General features: G+C 48.3%; 5 protein-coding genes across 5 annotated transcripts; 3 read left to right on the top strand and 2 right to left on the bottom strand.

Annotated features, from left to right (window-relative positions):
* Positions 1 to 886: 886 nt before the first annotated feature.
* TRUGW13939_00728 (uncharacterized protein) lies at positions 887 to 2,247 on the top strand (the record flags this gene model as incomplete). The annotated part of the gene is made up of 3 exons (XM_035483935.1): positions 887 to 964; positions 1,054 to 1,201; positions 1,259 to 2,247. The coding sequence occupies 3 exons, from the start codon at positions 887 to 889 to the stop codon at positions 2,245 to 2,247; spliced, it is 1,215 nt and encodes a 404-aa protein (XP_035339828.1).
* A 922-nt stretch (positions 2,248 to 3,169) lies between these two features.
* On the top strand, positions 3,170 to 6,254 carry TRUGW13939_00729 (uncharacterized protein; the record flags this gene model as incomplete). Its single annotated transcript, XM_035483936.1, has 2 exons — positions 3,170 to 4,433; positions 4,489 to 6,254. 2 exons carry the CDS (start codon positions 3,170 to 3,172, stop codon positions 6,252 to 6,254), a joined length of 3,030 nt encoding a protein of 1,009 aa, XP_035339829.1.
* Positions 6,255 to 6,841: 587 nt separating this feature from the next.
* On the bottom strand, positions 6,842 to 8,101 carry TRUGW13939_00730 (uncharacterized protein; the record flags this gene model as incomplete). Its single annotated transcript, XM_035483937.1, has 3 exons — positions 6,842 to 7,691; positions 7,752 to 7,992; positions 8,059 to 8,101. The coding sequence occupies 3 exons, from the start codon at positions 8,099 to 8,101 to the stop codon at positions 6,842 to 6,844; spliced, it is 1,134 nt and encodes a 377-aa protein (XP_035339830.1).
* A 256-nt stretch (positions 8,102 to 8,357) lies between these two features.
* On the top strand, positions 8,358 to 10,220 carry TRUGW13939_00731 (uncharacterized protein; the record flags this gene model as incomplete). The annotated part of the gene is made up of 1 exon (XM_035483938.1): positions 8,358 to 10,220. One exon carries the CDS (start codon positions 8,358 to 8,360, stop codon positions 10,218 to 10,220), a length of 1,863 nt encoding a protein of 620 aa, XP_035339831.1.
* A 2,846-nt stretch (positions 10,221 to 13,066) lies between these two features.
* TRUGW13939_00732 (uncharacterized protein) lies at positions 13,067 to 14,964 on the bottom strand (the record flags this gene model as incomplete). The annotated part of the gene is made up of 2 exons (XM_035483939.1): positions 13,067 to 14,698; positions 14,752 to 14,964. 2 exons carry the CDS (start codon positions 14,962 to 14,964, stop codon positions 13,067 to 13,069), a joined length of 1,845 nt encoding a protein of 614 aa, XP_035339832.1.
* Positions 14,965 to 16,966: the final 2,002 nt, after the last annotated feature.

Raw genomic sequence — 16,966 nt, forward strand, 5'->3', positions numbered from 1 at the left:
CAATGATCTGATGAAATTGACGTGTATGATCAGCGCCCGCCCTTGGGTCAGTCATCCCATGTGGACATCTGGAATGTAGAACAAGCTTCCCAGCCACGTGGGTGTGGTATGGTTCTATAAACCTACACAGGGTGGTATCAATTGAGTGAGCACGCTGAAGTGACACAGCTAGAAGACAGTCAGTATGCTCCTCGAGAACAATACTATGTTGCATCAATATCATCATAGATGCAATAGAAGGAAGAACTAATACGTGGCTGAGCGCAAAGTTAAGGCTGAATCAGGGCAGTGGGGCCGCCCGGGGGATCTCCGCTAATCAGCACCGCCCGTGGGCCGCCATGTCTTATACGGTTTTATACGGTCTTATACGCACGGTGACACCCATGGGCCAATCGCCAGCCTCGTCGCCGGGGGCAGCGCGTATTACGCGCGTTACACCCAATCGACTGGTCTAGGTTACTTCCTGTCAGTGACAGTGGGAACATCCTTTTTCTCCTGATTAATAGTAGAGAACTTTTCTTCTTGTAGTCTCTGGTAGTCAGTCTGCACTGCTGTAGAGTCCGCACACACAAACACAGTCGGTACCAGAGAAGAAAAAGGGAAAAAAGTGAAAAAAGCAGCGGCCAAAGCGACTCTCTTGTGCCAGCGGTCGAGGACTCGAGCCTACGCAAGCTGCAGGCTCCACCTCGTCTTTTTGCAGTTAGAGATCCGATCCGACTGCTCCGCCATCTTATTACTCCCGTGGACCACTATTTACGAACTTCTTCCTTCACCTGCACGTGTGTGTCTGTGTTGGCTGTCTTCTTCATCATTGCCTCCATGGCCTTGTGATTGCCATTTTACTTCTTTTTTAATATATATATTTATATATATTGAAGGTGCAGCAATGTATCTCCCGTCTGGAGAGCTCACGGCGCGTAGCACCGACGGCTCTGGCTCTTCGTCGGTCCCGACGGGTCTTTGGGTGAGTCTTGAGACCGGCGCCAACTTTTTTTTTTTTTTTTTTGGGTCAAGATTGGATGGCAATTTACTAACTTTTGATAATTATTCTAGGTCGGAGTTGGCGTCGTAGCGTTTATAATTGCCTTGCTGTTGGCCTTTTTTATTTCACGGCGCTTACGACTCAAAGATGCGGAGCCAAGGCTGTTGCCTGGAAACTACCTAAAGGGCGTCTGGTGGAGATGGAATCCGGGGAAGAAAAGTAAGCCTGTCTGTGTCCTTTCGCGAGGAATAATACTGACGAGAATGACTTGAATAGAGAGGTTTATTGGCGATACGGCGTCGATCTCGCAGCGTCAAAATGTGTCCACCACCACACTTAATAATACCGCTCCACAGACCGCCACGAATGCCAATGAAAGTGCCCCCCAGCGAGGACCCTCGATACGGTCGATCATCACTCTGCCATCCTACAGCCGTCTTCCCAAGGAGGAAGAACAGGTCATCGGCCGCGAGGGCGAGCGGGCCGACATGGATATGGTGCTCGAATTCCCCGAGACGGCCGACGAGGAAGAAGACCGCCGCGAAGGGGAAATGGAGTCTCTGTATCAGATTCGACTCCGACGCCGGGAGGAACTCGCCGAGCGAGAAGAACGCCAGCGCCAGCGCCGTGAAGCCCTCGCGACCAACGACTTTGCTCGTCTCCAGCAGATCACCCGCGACAGCCAGACTGCTCGTGAGCAGAACCAAAACAACGGGACGTCAGCCCGGGCTATGCTTTTAGAACATCAGTCTCAATCCCGTCACCAGCGGTTCTCCTCGGTTAGCTACGCCGAGGTTGGACATGTGCGACACGACGGCTCGCGGATTCGCGCCAATTCGGCGGAATCAGAACAGCGCCCACTGCTCAACAGTGACGCTCGCAACTCGACGCACTCAATCCTCACAACCAACAGTCAAACGCCATCGTCGGGCTTGACCCTGACTCACACGCTCAGCGAAAGCATTCACTCCGGGCGAGATACGCCCCCTGAAGCAGCCGACGGCGATATGAGCTCAGTACATATCCCTCCTCCTCCCATGTACGACGACTATTCGGATTGGGCCGAAGCGCCTGCTTATGAGAGCCCCATTACCGGCAATCATTCCATGCATTTGGTTCCCCAGATTCGCATCGACACTGGGTCTCCTGCCAACAGCATGCCGGCCACCCCAGCTCCAGACACTGACGACAATAGTCGTCAATCACACGCTGAATCAGAAGAGCCTCAGCCAGGCATTTCAATAATCCACCACGAGACTTCGTGATTGTGTTGTCTGGTCGTCGTCTTTTCCTCCTATTTTAATTTCCCACAGCCCTCCGGCATTATACGAGTCTTTAAACGAGACTCTTCTCCGATTTTTGTGCATTTGAGTTTGTTTTCGCGAGAAGCATGGCGTTGGAAGGGAAAATTTGGGTTGCCAAATTTTTTTGAATCATTATTCCTTTTGAATTTTAATGACCTTTTCAGGCCAGGTAACGATGTTCACGAGCAGCCTTGTTATTTTCTTCTTGCTCTCTTTCTTTTTGCACATATGATTCATGTGCGTACTTGTGATTCAGAAGCAGGCGTTGCTTTTTGCTGTCATCAGGTACGATAATCCCAAATTGATGCGTGCCGCTTGGTATGGAATACGGGGTCGGATGCTGGCTATTGACCAGACTGTACGGCCGTGTGTTCAATGTAGATAGGTATATAGACAAATAGCTAACATTATTATTGTTATTATTATTATTGAATAAGAATAATAGAGAGAAAATACGTACTGTAGAAAAGAAGGGATCGGCCAACGGCGCGCCTTCCCGCTTCGGGATCGCCGGACCCGCCGGGTAAACAAAGACAAAGACCAGTGCCAATCGCAAGCTTGGATCGTGCTTTATCAACACCGTCTTGTTTACCTCGTCTCTGTTGTTGCTTGCACACACCACGCCATTGGGACCTGTTGGGACAGTTGCTGCTCTCAAGTATTGCCCTCCCTCGACTTGCACGCATACTGTATCTTCTACTTTCTCAGTTCACTGTTTGTTTGGAGTCTCCTAGCAACGACACGCTGCTTCAAACGTGCCAAAACGCGCGTGTCTAACACCACGTTCTGGTCAGCACAGCAGAGACACAACAAACAAAGAAGCATCTTTATGGATAGTTCTTGAACTCCATAACTATCCCTATCCCCACGCGAATCCCTGAAGATGACGCGTCCGTATACCACGCGACGCTCTCACCAGCCCCCAGCATCCATTGGCGGCGATTCCACCATGTCCGACTTTGACCCAGAACACGAAGCCATGGTCTCGACTAGACAGCTCGACCACAGCGATAGGCTGCCAGAGATCCCCGCCTCTCTTCGCACAACACCGCGAGGCAAGTCCCCGGTCCTGGACCCAGAATACACCGTCGACACGTCCACCATCCAACACACATTCCCCCAAATATCAGATGTCGAGTCCTCTGGAGACGACATAACGGATGAGTTCTCCATCGAAGTCGGCCGTGGAATAAAGAAACAACATCAGTCGCTTCACAGGGTTGACGATTCTCGCAACTCAATGCTCAGCAGCATTGGGAACCCCAACATTCGTTCCTCTTCTCCTGCGATCAAACTCGACTTTCCCGCTACAAGCACACCGCCCCGGTCGGCTCTGCGTAATGCTAAGCGCGCTGCCGCGGCTGAGGGTAGCAATTTGCGCAAAGATGCCCAGATCAGACGCGCAAGCCAGATGCAAAAGGAAAATGTCGACCCTCAGCCGAGTCGCGTCAGGAACTTGTCCGGCATTCCTACAGAAGCTCGCCATACCCTGTCTGAAATGCATATCATGGCTCGTGATGCATACGATGGCTCTTTTATTGGCGATGAGCGGCCTAGGAATATCTCGGTCAACACACGCACCACTCGTTTTGGAAATGTCTCGAGTCAAGTGGCAGCTGCCATGGAAAATGCCCAGCGCGAGGGCCAGCTAAAGGAGTCTCGTCGCGGTAAACACTCTAGCTCGAGTCACCCACCCGCGAACCCTACTTACACGTTTGATACTGCGAATTCGTTTCTGCTCCCTGACATCCCAAACATTTCTGAGCTCGTATCTGGCGTGTTGGAAGATGGCACCCCCGTCTTCCCACGCCAGACGAGACCTCGTACGACCCGATTCGTTTCACCTCCTGTAGAAGACCACGATGCATCCCATCATCACGGCCATATTCCTTTGGAGGCAGTTCCTATTCCAGAGGATGAGAAAGTGCTGTTTGTTTCTTTGAAGCTTTTGCAGGACAAGGTGGCTGATTTGGAATTTGCCAAGTCAGAGACGGAGAGGAAATTGGATGATGTCCGTCAGGAGAATCACATTTTGAGGTCAGAGAAGTCTCGACGACAAAAGGAACAGCACGACCGGATGAAGATGTTTGGCGGCGACGAAGCCGAAGGAAGGAGCAGCGGCGCAAGATCGCTGCATGAGAAGAATAGTTCGTATTCTGCAAACCGTTCTTTGAACGATACACTAACTCTTTTTTTTTTCAGAACTCGAAGCAACAACTTTGGCACTGCAGAACAAACTTGATATTGCCGAGCGAAAGATTCAGGTTCATGAAGGAGCGCTCAAGTCTCTTAGTCACGAACGTGACTCGGCCATAACGCAACTCGGAGTCGCATATCTCAACACGCAGGATGTCAGGAGGGAAAATGAGACTCTGAAACAAGAGAACACCGATCTGAAATCTCGACTTGTGACATTAACCGCATTTGCTCGACAATTTGCCGGAAACGACACCGAGACTCACCAGTCGCTCACTAGGGGCTATCTGGATACAGAGAATACCGATGAAAACGAGGGTCTCACTCAGAGAACGTCTGATTCGGTACAGTCTCAAGGGAAATCCACCAAGGAGCAACGCACCCGTACTCAAACAATACGTGATGAGCAACGCGGTGGAATCTCTGGTCAGATTGAGAAGGAAATGCTAAAAATGGCCAAAGAACGCGAAGAAGAAGACCTCTTTTCTCTCAACCTATCTCGACCCAGCCAGGCAAATGCCAAAGGAACTCAATCTTCGCTTCGTTCAAAGGTGGAGAAAGTAGCAAACAAAAAGCCCAATACTGGAAAGCAACGAAAACGTGTGATAGTGGAGGATGTCGATACGACGGAAGTTGTGGAAGATTTCTCAGAGCAAGTCAAATCTCAGACAGGTGCAGCTGAGGATTTCACTGTGCTCAGCTTTATTGACGACCGCGAGATCGCCCAATTGCGTAGGCGGCTGGAAGCTGAACGGGCTGCACGCAAGCAGCGTCAGTCTATATCCAAAGACACAGCTGCAACTTCATCTGGGATATCTAAGCGAGTTGTTTCAGACCCCCCGCGCAAGTCTTCTTTGAAAGAGCCAAAGGATAAATTCCCTCGCCCATCTTCAGCTATTGATGAGACAAGCATGACTGGCAAGACCGACTTGACCGAGTTTGAGGAACACGGTACTACGCGTCGACGACGTCACTCAGACCATTCAGTTGCCAGCCAGCACCGTCTCCGAAAGCCAATTCCTGAATTGACTTCTGCCTTTATTCTTCCTGACATAACTCTACACCACGCAGACATTGCAGCCCAAAAGCCAGTGCGCCTTTCCGAGTCTGCCCAAAAGGTTTTGGATAACATTGCTCGACATGATGGCAAGAACTGCACGGTTTGCAAGCGACTCTTGCCTGACGGAGTTACGCACGACCACGACCGCGATGACACTCCGCGAGAAACAATCACTGTCCCCAAGCCAATTCCAGTATCGGAACGTATGCCAGAGCCTTCGGTTTACAATGACGAGCCGACTATGCGCCCTTCCCAGCCACCAGCCTTGGCACTAGCTACAGTTCTCAAGGGTCTCGAGGACGAGCTTTCTCACCTCAAGATGCAGTTGACGACTGTGCAAAACGCATACACAAAGCACGATGCCTCGCTCAGCAAGCGGCAGAGAAAGTCTCTTTCTGCACGAATTGAGACGCTTGTCAAGGAGATCGATACCAAGTCAGACCAAATCTACGCGCTATACGATGTCCTCGAAGGACAGAAGCAAGACGGACACGAGATGAACGAAAAGGAGGTAGAAATTACCCTGCAGTCTATTGGAATCGATGTCCAAGGCGGCAGACTGGCCGATGTAACCGGCACTACCGACATGTCCGCAAAGAGGACACAGCCACTGCAAGACTCAGACGACGAAGACGACGAGTTGCCATGGGAAGGCATCGAGAGCACTGGAGAAATAACGGGACGCACGTCGGGAAGCCGCAGATATTTATAAAAGTTTCATCCAGTCATTCGCACTGTTTTCGACGTTTCGATCATGCAGATGTTTTTATACCTTGAGTTCGAATATATACTCGCGTTGACTGACTTCGGTGTATGTCCGCGAGTATTTATTCTTGAGTTCGGTATAGAGTATCGATGATCGGACTGTTGAATCCAATAATTTCTGCATGAGCAACTGCGGACTTCCCAACCGAGATTTTTCTTTTGGAGTTGTTTATTTTTCCAAGCCGAAAAGAGATATTTCTTTGCATTTGTATCTTCAAAGCATGGCGAGCCTACAGAGGTGATTCTTTTGGTCGAAGCCATTTTTTTCTTCTTGTATGTGGTAAATTTACAGATTGTTCACGTTGTTGGGTTTGTTGGATAGGAGTTTTTGTTTTTTGATGATGGGGATCGTTGGTGTTAATTAATTGTTGTATGGATTTTCAATTGAATTGCATGATTGTTTTATATTTCATTCTACTAGCATATTGAAGTAGGCTATAAACCTGTAACCATAATCTATTCCAAAAAAGGAGTCCGTAACGCCACGCAATGCTCGCTTGTTCCATGCAGAAAAAAATACCAAAAACAACAAGATTAGAAAACATCATCAGACCGTTTCACCGCAGCAGATCCTCGATTCACAAAGCCAAACGGCTGAGACACAGCGTCCCGCTTGGAGACTTCCTCTTCGATAAAACAGCCCAGCCCAGCAAAGGCCTCGAACAACGTGCGTGAATAGTATTCCTTGATATCGAATCCCCCCGCAGCCTTGGTAGTGCTGGTACGCGCCTCTTCAAGCCACTGTGACGGATACCGGTCCTGCAGGACATAATAATCTTTCTTGTCGAGTTCCCCGAGCCCACCAAAGGGATCGTAGGGTTTCTCTGGTTCGGGGATAGACACCTTTTTGAGGCCCTTGATGAGACTCGGCTCGATGTCCGAATCGCCACGGAAAGCAGCGCCGCTGGCGAGTGCCGATCCCTTGCCCTTTTTCTTCTCGCCGCGCAAAGCAGCTTGCTTTTGTCGAAGTCGCTCTTCTTCGCTGCGCCGTGCCGAGGATTTTTTGAGAAGCACTTTCTGGCCCTCGCGCGCGATCGAGGCTGCGTCGCCGGGACCGCCCGCGGCAAGACGAGAGAGAATGTTTTCGCGGCCGGTGACGAGGTCGTTTTGTTCTCTTTCGTACTCTTCGCGCGCGGCTTGGCGGCGGAGCCGCGACTGTTCTTGTTCAAAGGATTGTTGCTCCAGGAAGGATGAGGCTTCTTGGGTTTCGCGGGTTTTGTTGGCGCGGATAGAGTCTAGGTGGGAGGTTTCGTATTTTCGGAGGTTGGCTTCGGTTTTGGCGACGTCTACCCCCGTGACGAGGTTCATGATCATAGTCTCGCGTTGTTCGAGGAAGTTGTCCCAGTCGAGTTTGCTGTCGAATTCGTCTTCGCGGCGGTTCAGACTAGTTCCATCCTTTGTTAGAACTATTTTTTTTTATAGCTTTGGAGGATGAAAAGCTTACATTCCCATCACTCGCTTGCGAATATCAACCTCCCGTTCAACGCCGATATCCTCAAACGTCTGTGTTCGAAAGCGCGCTTTTCGTAATGTCTTCTTGCAGCCGATCACTGGACACGCGTTCGGACCAGACGAGAAGATGCGATCAACACACGATTCGCACATGCGATGATAGCACTCCGGGTTGATGAGGAAACGCATGTCTGGGTTGAGATATCTCGAGGATTTGCAGATTGGGCACACCTCTGTTATCCAGGGTGGCGTGGGTTAGCTACAAGTCTTCCCTTTGTTACATGGGATAGAAAACTTACCGTCCTCATCCCGACGAGGAGCATCGTCATCATCGCTGGCCATATTGACTAACAGGGCAAAGTTGTGGAGGTAATTGTTGTTGGAGATGAAGTCGCGAGGCCGCGAGGCTTGAGCAATGACGATGGACGACGGCGGAGCTGGGGGAGGTGCTGACCAATCGGCGTGCACAATTTCGTCCGCGCTTTTTTTTTTCTTTTTCCCTCTTGCCTTTCAAGTTTCTACAACATTCTTCCCTTTCCTTCCCCTCGACACTCTTCAAAATTTTGACAGATTTGTCACGCCTATTTCTGAAAATAAAATGGCGGCCTCAAACGAGCCCTTGGCCGACCTGGAGAGGCAGCGTCTTGAACTAGAAGGAAATGTACGCAAACTACGCCAGTCCCTGTACGACTGGCGCATCAGGGAAGCCGAATACGATGAGCTGAAAGAAGGCGTTGCCTCGTTAGAGGCAGACTGCACAAAAGATGATATGATACGATTTGGAATGGGGCTTGAAGCGACAGTCCTCGACGAAAAGGAACTCAAAGACCTCGTTGGCAATAACCCCGCCATCTCTCGATCAAGAGACCAGGTCATTCAGCACATTTCAAGGAGGCTAGACTATGTGAAGCAGAATGTCGCATCGCTAGAAAGACGCTTGGAAACGGTGGAAACCAACTTGGATAAGATTTTGGACGTTGAGCGACCTGCGCCAAACGCCGCCGATGAACGTTATGCTGTGTCTGAGATTTTCGAGGAGCTGGACGAGGACGGCAATGTTCTATCGAGTAAAGTCTCTAAGCCAGGAGACCAGGCGCCGGACATTATGGAGATGCTACAAAATGCTGGTGTTGAAGTTCCGCAAAACTCTGCAAAAACTGCTACGACTGTCGGGAAAGTGGACGTTAAAGACCAGCAGAATGTTGATAATACCGCCCAACACCAGGAGACAGTGACGACAGAACCAGAAGAGCCAGCTCCTGTTGACAAAACGGATATTTCTGTGGAAGAAGCACAAGTACCTACAACCAAAACTGTTACTAAGACAGAAGATAAAAAGACAGACGACTTGAACGACTCCGACTCGGAACCGCTTATTTCCGAAGTCGATGAACCCGCAGAGGATGCAAAATTGCGCCGCGAAATGATCGAATACGGCTTCCACGAAGTAGGCAAAGTTGTCGCCGAGCTCGAGATGGACGAAGAAGGTAGCGACTTTTCTTATGATGATGATTTCGACGACGATGACTTTGAAAACGAGGAAGATGAATATGGGCGTACGACAACTGCAGTTCTCAGCGAGGATTACCATAAACGAATGAAAGAGTTGGAGAAGAAGCTCAAAGATGGTGGCTTCATCAATGTTGGCCCTGCCAATACTGCTCCTGTTGAAGATTCCAAAGAGCAGATTGAACCCTCCGGAATTATGAAAACCACGTCCACCAAGGAAGATGTCGATGAGACACAGCCGGAGAAGAAGAAAACGAAGAAGAAAGTGGCATTCGCCAGTGAACTTGATATTGCCGATGAGACAACGCCAGCAACATCCGAACGCAAAATTGAGCCCACGAAGCCGGAGGCTACCCCTCTTTCTGACTCTGTTGTTGAGAGATCTTCCTCGAAACCAACGGTGAATGAAAATGACAAGGCTCCAGATGCTGCATCTAAGAAAGCATCCAGATTCAAATCTGCTCGCACTAAGGGTCTTCCTTCACCTGGTGATTCCACCAGTCCAGGACTTGGTCTGCGACAATCGGCTGTCAAGCAACCACAGGTGCCAGAACCATCTTCCTCATTGCCACTATTCCCCGCCACTCCCAAGGAACCGAAACCATTTTCTCAGCCAATTGTCGTAGGCGACATCTTCGCCAAACCTCCTCCATCTACGAAAAGTGAACCACAACCACCACAAGGCAAAACGCTCGCCGAAAACCTCGTCGAACGGCCAGCAGTCCACAAGGACAACGCCCTCCCTCCAGACCCTGACGAAATTGACGATAGCATCCACCGCAAAGAAATTGCATCTGACTATTATCGAATGCGCAATCGCAAAATACGGCAGAGTGGCGGGTTCATGAATGATGAAGAGGACGGCGACGACCGCGAACTTTATGAGCTCGATGAAAATGACCAGCCCAAGAGGCGGGTAAGCAAGTTCAAAGCTGCAAGACTGCGGCCTTGATTACTGACTATCATTCCTTTTCTTCGAATATAACTGGCTTGCTCTACAATGTATTAGTAATGAGAATTTCTTCAATTTTCTACGACCTTGGCCGTATAAAAGCGGTAGTACACCATTCCAATACAACCAGGAACTTTCTTGTGCTGGCTTTCTTGTCATCTTTTTGATAAGCAAGTCCTCACAACTCTGCGATCAGACACAAGTTCTACGTCTTGATTGCTCATAGAAAGTTCCAAGATTGAATACAAGAAGGCTCTCTGACGGCGCCATAACTCTCTTCTTTTGAAGGGATCATGGAGGCGTGGTACGTTTCACCTTCTACACTCTTCTTGTAGTTTAAATCAACAGATATTCTTTTTTGCAGATATTTCAAGTAATTCATTTTTTTCTAGCCTACATAGCTATATAGTTATGGCGAGCTGAGGCGACGATGTCAAATTCGTAGCCTGGAATAGCATCGTGCTAGTCGCACAAGGTGTTGTCCTCGTCTGGTTGGAACAAGGGCGTTAAGAGAAGCGCTTGACCATCGTGTGATCGATTTCAAAGCCATAGGGATTATGGTCGCGTGGCCGATTTATAACTTATGCTTACCTGCCATGTCCATGATGCTATGCAAAAAGCCTTGTCTGCGGGATGCGTCGGGACCATGGACAACATTGAATCCACCCGCCTATATATGCATGCCCCTACAATATTCTGTGATCATTCACATTTAGTCACTCACTGCTCGCTCTACATGCATTATCTCGTTGGATTAGGTGTCCTCTGTTTCTACGCCTTGACCGATTACCCGCCACGTTTCTTCCACCAATTGTTACATCAATCTGAAGATACGTGACAACTATGTCCAAGAAACCCATATTGTATCGAAGGAGGACAATTCTCGCCATAGGAGTGATAAAATTTTTGTCACTAGTGTCTCTATACTACATACATAAACCAGATGACCTATATCCTCCGACTTATGTTCGTGCTCGCCCTTTGCTACTTAGTCTTAGTTCAAACAATAAGGACTGACAAACTAACCGAAGGCTTTTTTGGTTAGTAGTTAACATGCTGAGAGAAGATACCGCGAATATGGCTGATTTGGCCTAGCAAGTGATTTTAATATCAATTGATAGCTAGGGAAAATGTTTCTGCATTCGTGCACTTTTCACGAAACACTTTACTTTTTAACCCCATGTCGACATTATGTCGGTCAGCATTCACTGAAATGATATCGAGAGGAATCAAGGTAGACCGCCAAAAGAATACGAATCATAAGAATATCCATGAAATTCGCATCACTATGCCCCTCGAGGTGAATGAGGGCTCGTTGTATCACGTGATGATCACTATACACGCGATGTTGAACTGTTGAGCTTTTTACCACATGACTAAAAATTATCAGTAAGGGGTTCTTAGTTACATTTTGTATAACTATAGGCTGACAATTTTTGTCAGCCTGTCTAGTAGTACTCGGGTGGAGCGGCATATACTCGGCCAGCATAAAGGAGCGAATTTCTGCGATCCTTCAACTTTCGTCTGAGGGGGTATAAATTCGACTAAATCCGAGGAAACAGTTCTGTACAGTATTTCATCCCCATTTTCTTTTATCATTCAAGATGCCAAGAACAGTTATACACTCTGCTGCTCTTTTCGATGGGGTTACCGTTCATCATTGGTCGACAATAACGATCAACAGCACTTCACTTCCGGGTTGATAGAATCTGTTATCTTGGACCCGTCAGATACGAAGCCAAACCGTGACGACGACGATATCGTTATCGATGGCTCGGGCTGTACGCTGATGCCGGGGCTGATTGATGCCCACATACATGCACATGATATGTGTCTTCCGGCCGGCTTCAATGCCGATGATATACTCAAGCAAGCCTTGCGTTGCGACGTCACCACCGTGTGTTATATGCATACTGAGCCCTGCTTATGGATGGAGTTGGAGCAATACGTACGTAGATGTGGCATGTCACCTGTTGAAGCACTGCGCACAGCAACTGAGGTCAGTGCCAGAAGACTTGGATTCACAGACCGAGGTATAATCAATGTGGGAAAAAGGGCCGACCTTATTTTGGTCAAAGGAGAGCCTTTTCAGAAATTACAGTGTCTCTGGGAGGGTGAGGGTATACTGGCTATTTGGAAGCAAGGTCTGGAAGCTCGTGTACCCTAAGCATTAGTGAAGTATTGTCATTAAGTAACAAGAAACCACAGTCAGTGAATTGAAGAAGTCGCCTTATGAGGTAGACAGGCATTAACAGCTAGTATCGGGCAGTATCTAAAATGAATACAAGGGAGTGAATGTCCGAGCAGCAAAGATATGAGAATAGTTTGCTTATTAGGTGGACCTCGACGCTTGACGGATATTGGAAAACCCGATAGTTCCATGGCCTTCATTCTCACATCTGGGGAACATATTGTGCTGAAATTAAGTATAATGTAGGTGGCGTCGCTCTCAGGCCCGGCACACAAAAAGGTTTTATTCTAAAATCTCTAGTATACTATTTAGCATTTTTATAATTAACTAATGGATTTTAAAAATGTCCTTTTAGAATCATCAATCATGAAGAATTGAGGTGAAGTTAGTATGTAGCATTTCATCTTTGTAAAGTCAACTCATGGTTCAAGAGACAGTGCTGTTACGAGAATCGACAAACCGTAGTCAATAATCAGGATTTATGCCAATGATGATGATACATATGCATACCAATGTTAGGGTAAGTCAACCAATAACTCTGTATATCTCAATTCTGTTTTAACCTTGTTCGTACTATTTTCTAGTCTGACATTGACAACAGTGTCTATGAATTCCTTGCATTTTGGTTGATAGACATGAGCTTGACTATAAAATGCTAAGTGCTAACTAGATCATGCTTGATCAGATCCACGGCCCGTTCTGCGATCGCATAGACAGAGCTCTGTGTATTTCCTCTCGTGGCAATCGGGATGACACTGGCGTCAACGACTCGCAGATTTGTCGTTCCCCATACTCGGAATCGAGAATCAACTACTCCTCCTTTCTCTCGCGGCATCATGGCACATGTGCTTGTCGGGTGCCAGGTACTCTTCGCAGCTGATTTCACATAATCTTTCACCTCCTCAAGGGGCGCCTTACGCAAATCATCTGGGACTCCAGGACTGCGTTTCCCACCAGGCTTCAAAATGGAAGCCAACGGTGGAGAGGCAACGATAGATTCAATATAACGCGTGTGACGGGCCAGCAACTCAACATCAAGAGGGTGTGTCAGGTAACGCGGGTCAATGGCGGGAGAATCGGCGACATCACTGGAAGTAATATGGCTGCTGCCACGCGACAGTGGATGCAATAGACTCACTGCAACAGTGATGTAGTTCTCGGGGAATTTGGTACGCAGAACTTCATCTCCAGCACCAGAGCCCTTGAAATCAGATTGTGCGGGATATGTAAAATAACCACCAGTGGCCTCATGAGGGTTGGATAGGAGGGTGCGGACAAAGGAACCAAGGTCAGATGAAAATGAATCTTCAGAAGACTCGGGAATCAAGTTCAGAACCTGCAAGAGCTCACTTTTGCCTGTTGCGGGATTAGAAAAGTCGGGGATGGGAAGCAAAGCAGAAGAATAATTCCCGCCAACCGTGAAGGGGCCGAAACGATTGGTTTTATATTCCTCCATTGCGGCACCCAATGCCGCAGGAACACGTCGCATGAGGTCATCTTTGGTGTTGATCGAATCTTGCACTTCGAAACTGAGTCCGGCAAGAACATGATCCTGCAAGTTTTCACCAACATTAGGATTGTCGATTAGTACCTCTATTTCATGTTTCTCCAGGATAGCATGAGATCCGATGCCTGAAAGCTCCAAGATCTTAGGGGAGTTGAATGCACCCGCAGAAATAATCACAGTCTGACGAGCGGTAACAGTGTGTGAAATGCCATTGTTTCGGTACTGGCATCCCGTTGCTACGATGTCTTCATCAGGATCGGTGTGTCGAAAGAGGATCTTCTCAACCAATGCTCCGGTTATTATTCGCAAATTGGATCGGTCTTTGATGGGCTCATAGTAGGCAGTCTGTGAATAACTCCGAGTCTTTTCAACGGGCTCGATGGTCGCAGCATTAATATAGCCTCCAAATGCATTTCCGGAGAAAGGGTCACCAGACATGGGGAAGCCTAGACTTCGCAGAGATTCAATCCATGCGTTAGCTACCGGATCTTTGATAGCATCCGGGTAGGATGCATGTAGTGGACCCTCGAATCCGCTCGTTTGTCTATCGACATATTCCAGCCCCAATTGTTTTTGCTGCTCCTCCGATGGTAGCGTGAGCGTGTACGTCTTTTTATAGTAGGGTTCTAGGGTTTTCCAATTCCAGTCGGGATTGCCTAGCTTCCCCCAGGCATCAACATTCACTTGCGAGTTGGCAATGAATGCCATACCATTGATGGCACTGGAACCGCCGATGAGTCGTCCTTGGGGGAGGGGGAGTTGCTTCCCATTCAAAGCTTCCTTCGGCGAGACACAACATTAGCTCATTCTATTAGATGTCTGTATGGTCTTACTTGAGGCAACGTCACAAAGCCCCAGTCAGATTCCGTGCCAACAAGACCAGGCCACAATGCAGGCGTCTTCACTCGAGGATCATCTTTCTGATCCAAGCCAGCTTCGAGCACTAGGACGTTAATGTTGGCATCCTCAGAGAGACGCGCAGCCAGTACAAGGCCCGCCGTTCCACCGCCGATGACAATAACATCTGCTTCCACGGGTGACGACATCATAAACTCCTGGAGAAGGAAAGGTTTCACGGGGCTGGGGGTAGAAGGGAGAGCTGTAACAATGATAAGAGTGTTACGCAGGGAATCGAGAGACTCGGTGAACTAGAAGAAGACTTGCCCCTTAGTTCTTTGTCTCTTAGCTAGTTCTTTGCCTTTCCTATCTGTATTTAAAGATGAGGTGGGGCGGTATTTTAATATACGATATTTTACCATGGTATTTGTATTACCTAGCGCGACGCATGGTCCACAGCGGGGGACGTCGGATGCGCGGGTATTAATTAGTTACTTCTTACCATCTGACCTAAGAAGTAGGGGCATAATCTATTCGTTCTCGGGGAGTAAACAGGTTCTTGCATACAGCATCATGCAACTCAATGCACATCTTCATAGTGCCCGAAATCAAAACCCATGAGTCATGGCCCTGCCTCCCTTGTCATTTATCGCACACGTCATCTGGTGAATATGGTTGCCTGTGTGATGCAGTAAAACGCCGCTAAAGCTGCATGTGCGTTTTATTTTATTTCTTATCCTGCTTACTTGGGGTCCGTGGCGTGTGGTCTTTGAGAATGTACATCTGCCCATACATATCGACTGCGGTGCTAAACATCTCGAGAGCCGTGGCCACACGCCGACAAACGAGGCCATCAAGGGCCTCATGAAGAATTGTGTCGATCCTTCTTTTTTCGTGTTGAACGATACTAAGAAGCTCCTCTTTATGCGTTGTTAGTACTGGGTCTTTATCTGTCTTTTCCTTGCCGCTGTATTCCCTGATCACCCGACTTTCATGGGTGGGATCAACACTTCCAGGAGAGGTGAAGAAATCAACACTGTTCAAATTGCCTTCAGCATGATCACGTTCTATGGACCCGTAGTCGTTGCTGAGTCGTGAGAATGCCGCTATGTGTTGGGATAGCTGCTCTGCAAAGTATTTAGCTCGAATAGACGGAAGGGCCTCGGTTCCGGAAGCAGTCAGGCAAAGTAAGAAGAAAAAGGCCATAGGTCCACCGGTGTGATGACCAGAAGTGGTTTGGATCCAAGAGTATAGAGAACCATAGTGGTTGTCGCATGGCGAGGATATTCCGGTGCAAAGTTTACTTGATGGGCCCGTATCCTGTGGATTGGCAAGTCTCTTCTCATGCTTCTGACTTTGGAGATGACAGTTATCTTCAACCTGATCCAGGTGGGTGAGCAAAAGAAGGCGCAAATGCAATAGCAGCAATCTCTTGTCATATTCTGCCGCCGATCGGACTTTTGGGTGCTCCCAAACATATTGAACGAACTGGTAAAAGATTTTATCCAGTTTTGCTATGTCTGGTGCAGGCAAATGACCATATTGTGTGATATAGTCAAATTCATCGTTGACTGCCATCCTAACGGCTCGTCGTTGAATAACGTTCTGTGATGCAATGTCGTGTTCCACGTGTGAATCTAGTGTGTAAAGAAACGAAGATATGGCCATCATGTCTTCTAGTATATCAGCCCCGATGTCCGCGTTGACAATGCGAGCCGAGATAGTCCAGGTAAAAGGCACGAAATCCAACTGTTTCCCGATTGTTTCTAGATTCCCAAAGACTTGCATGTGTTTTTGTTTCAGTTTGGAACGGAAAGAATTGGCTTCCATGAGGGTGGCCTGTATCAACCACTGGGGTGTATTCTGCAAGAGGGGAACTGCGCTATAGGATTTACCACTGAGGCGCAGCTTAGCAGTCGCCGAAAGGTCCGTTGGTCCGATGTTGCAGACATTGTTTGAGGGCGACGAAGCTTCACTCCTGAAGTTTTTAGGCGATGAACACCATAGCGCGGCGTAAGTGTAGGCATTTGACAGCACTTTAGAGCCGTATGTAACCTTTTCTACCCAAAGATAGTCCGGGGTGTTAAGGCCATTCTCATCATCAAAAAATGCCAACAGAAACGATCTTCCGCGTTGCAAGGCAAGTTCTACTTGTTGCTGCCAGGCTTTTCCAAAATCCTTGACGGCATTGATAGTAAGAAGGGCATATGC

The sequence above is a fragment of the Talaromyces rugulosus genome, chromosome I, assembly GCF_013368755.1.
Source record: "Talaromyces rugulosus chromosome I, complete sequence".
In the NCBI taxonomy this organism is placed as follows: domain Eukaryota; kingdom Fungi; phylum Ascomycota; class Eurotiomycetes; order Eurotiales; family Trichocomaceae; genus Talaromyces; species Talaromyces rugulosus.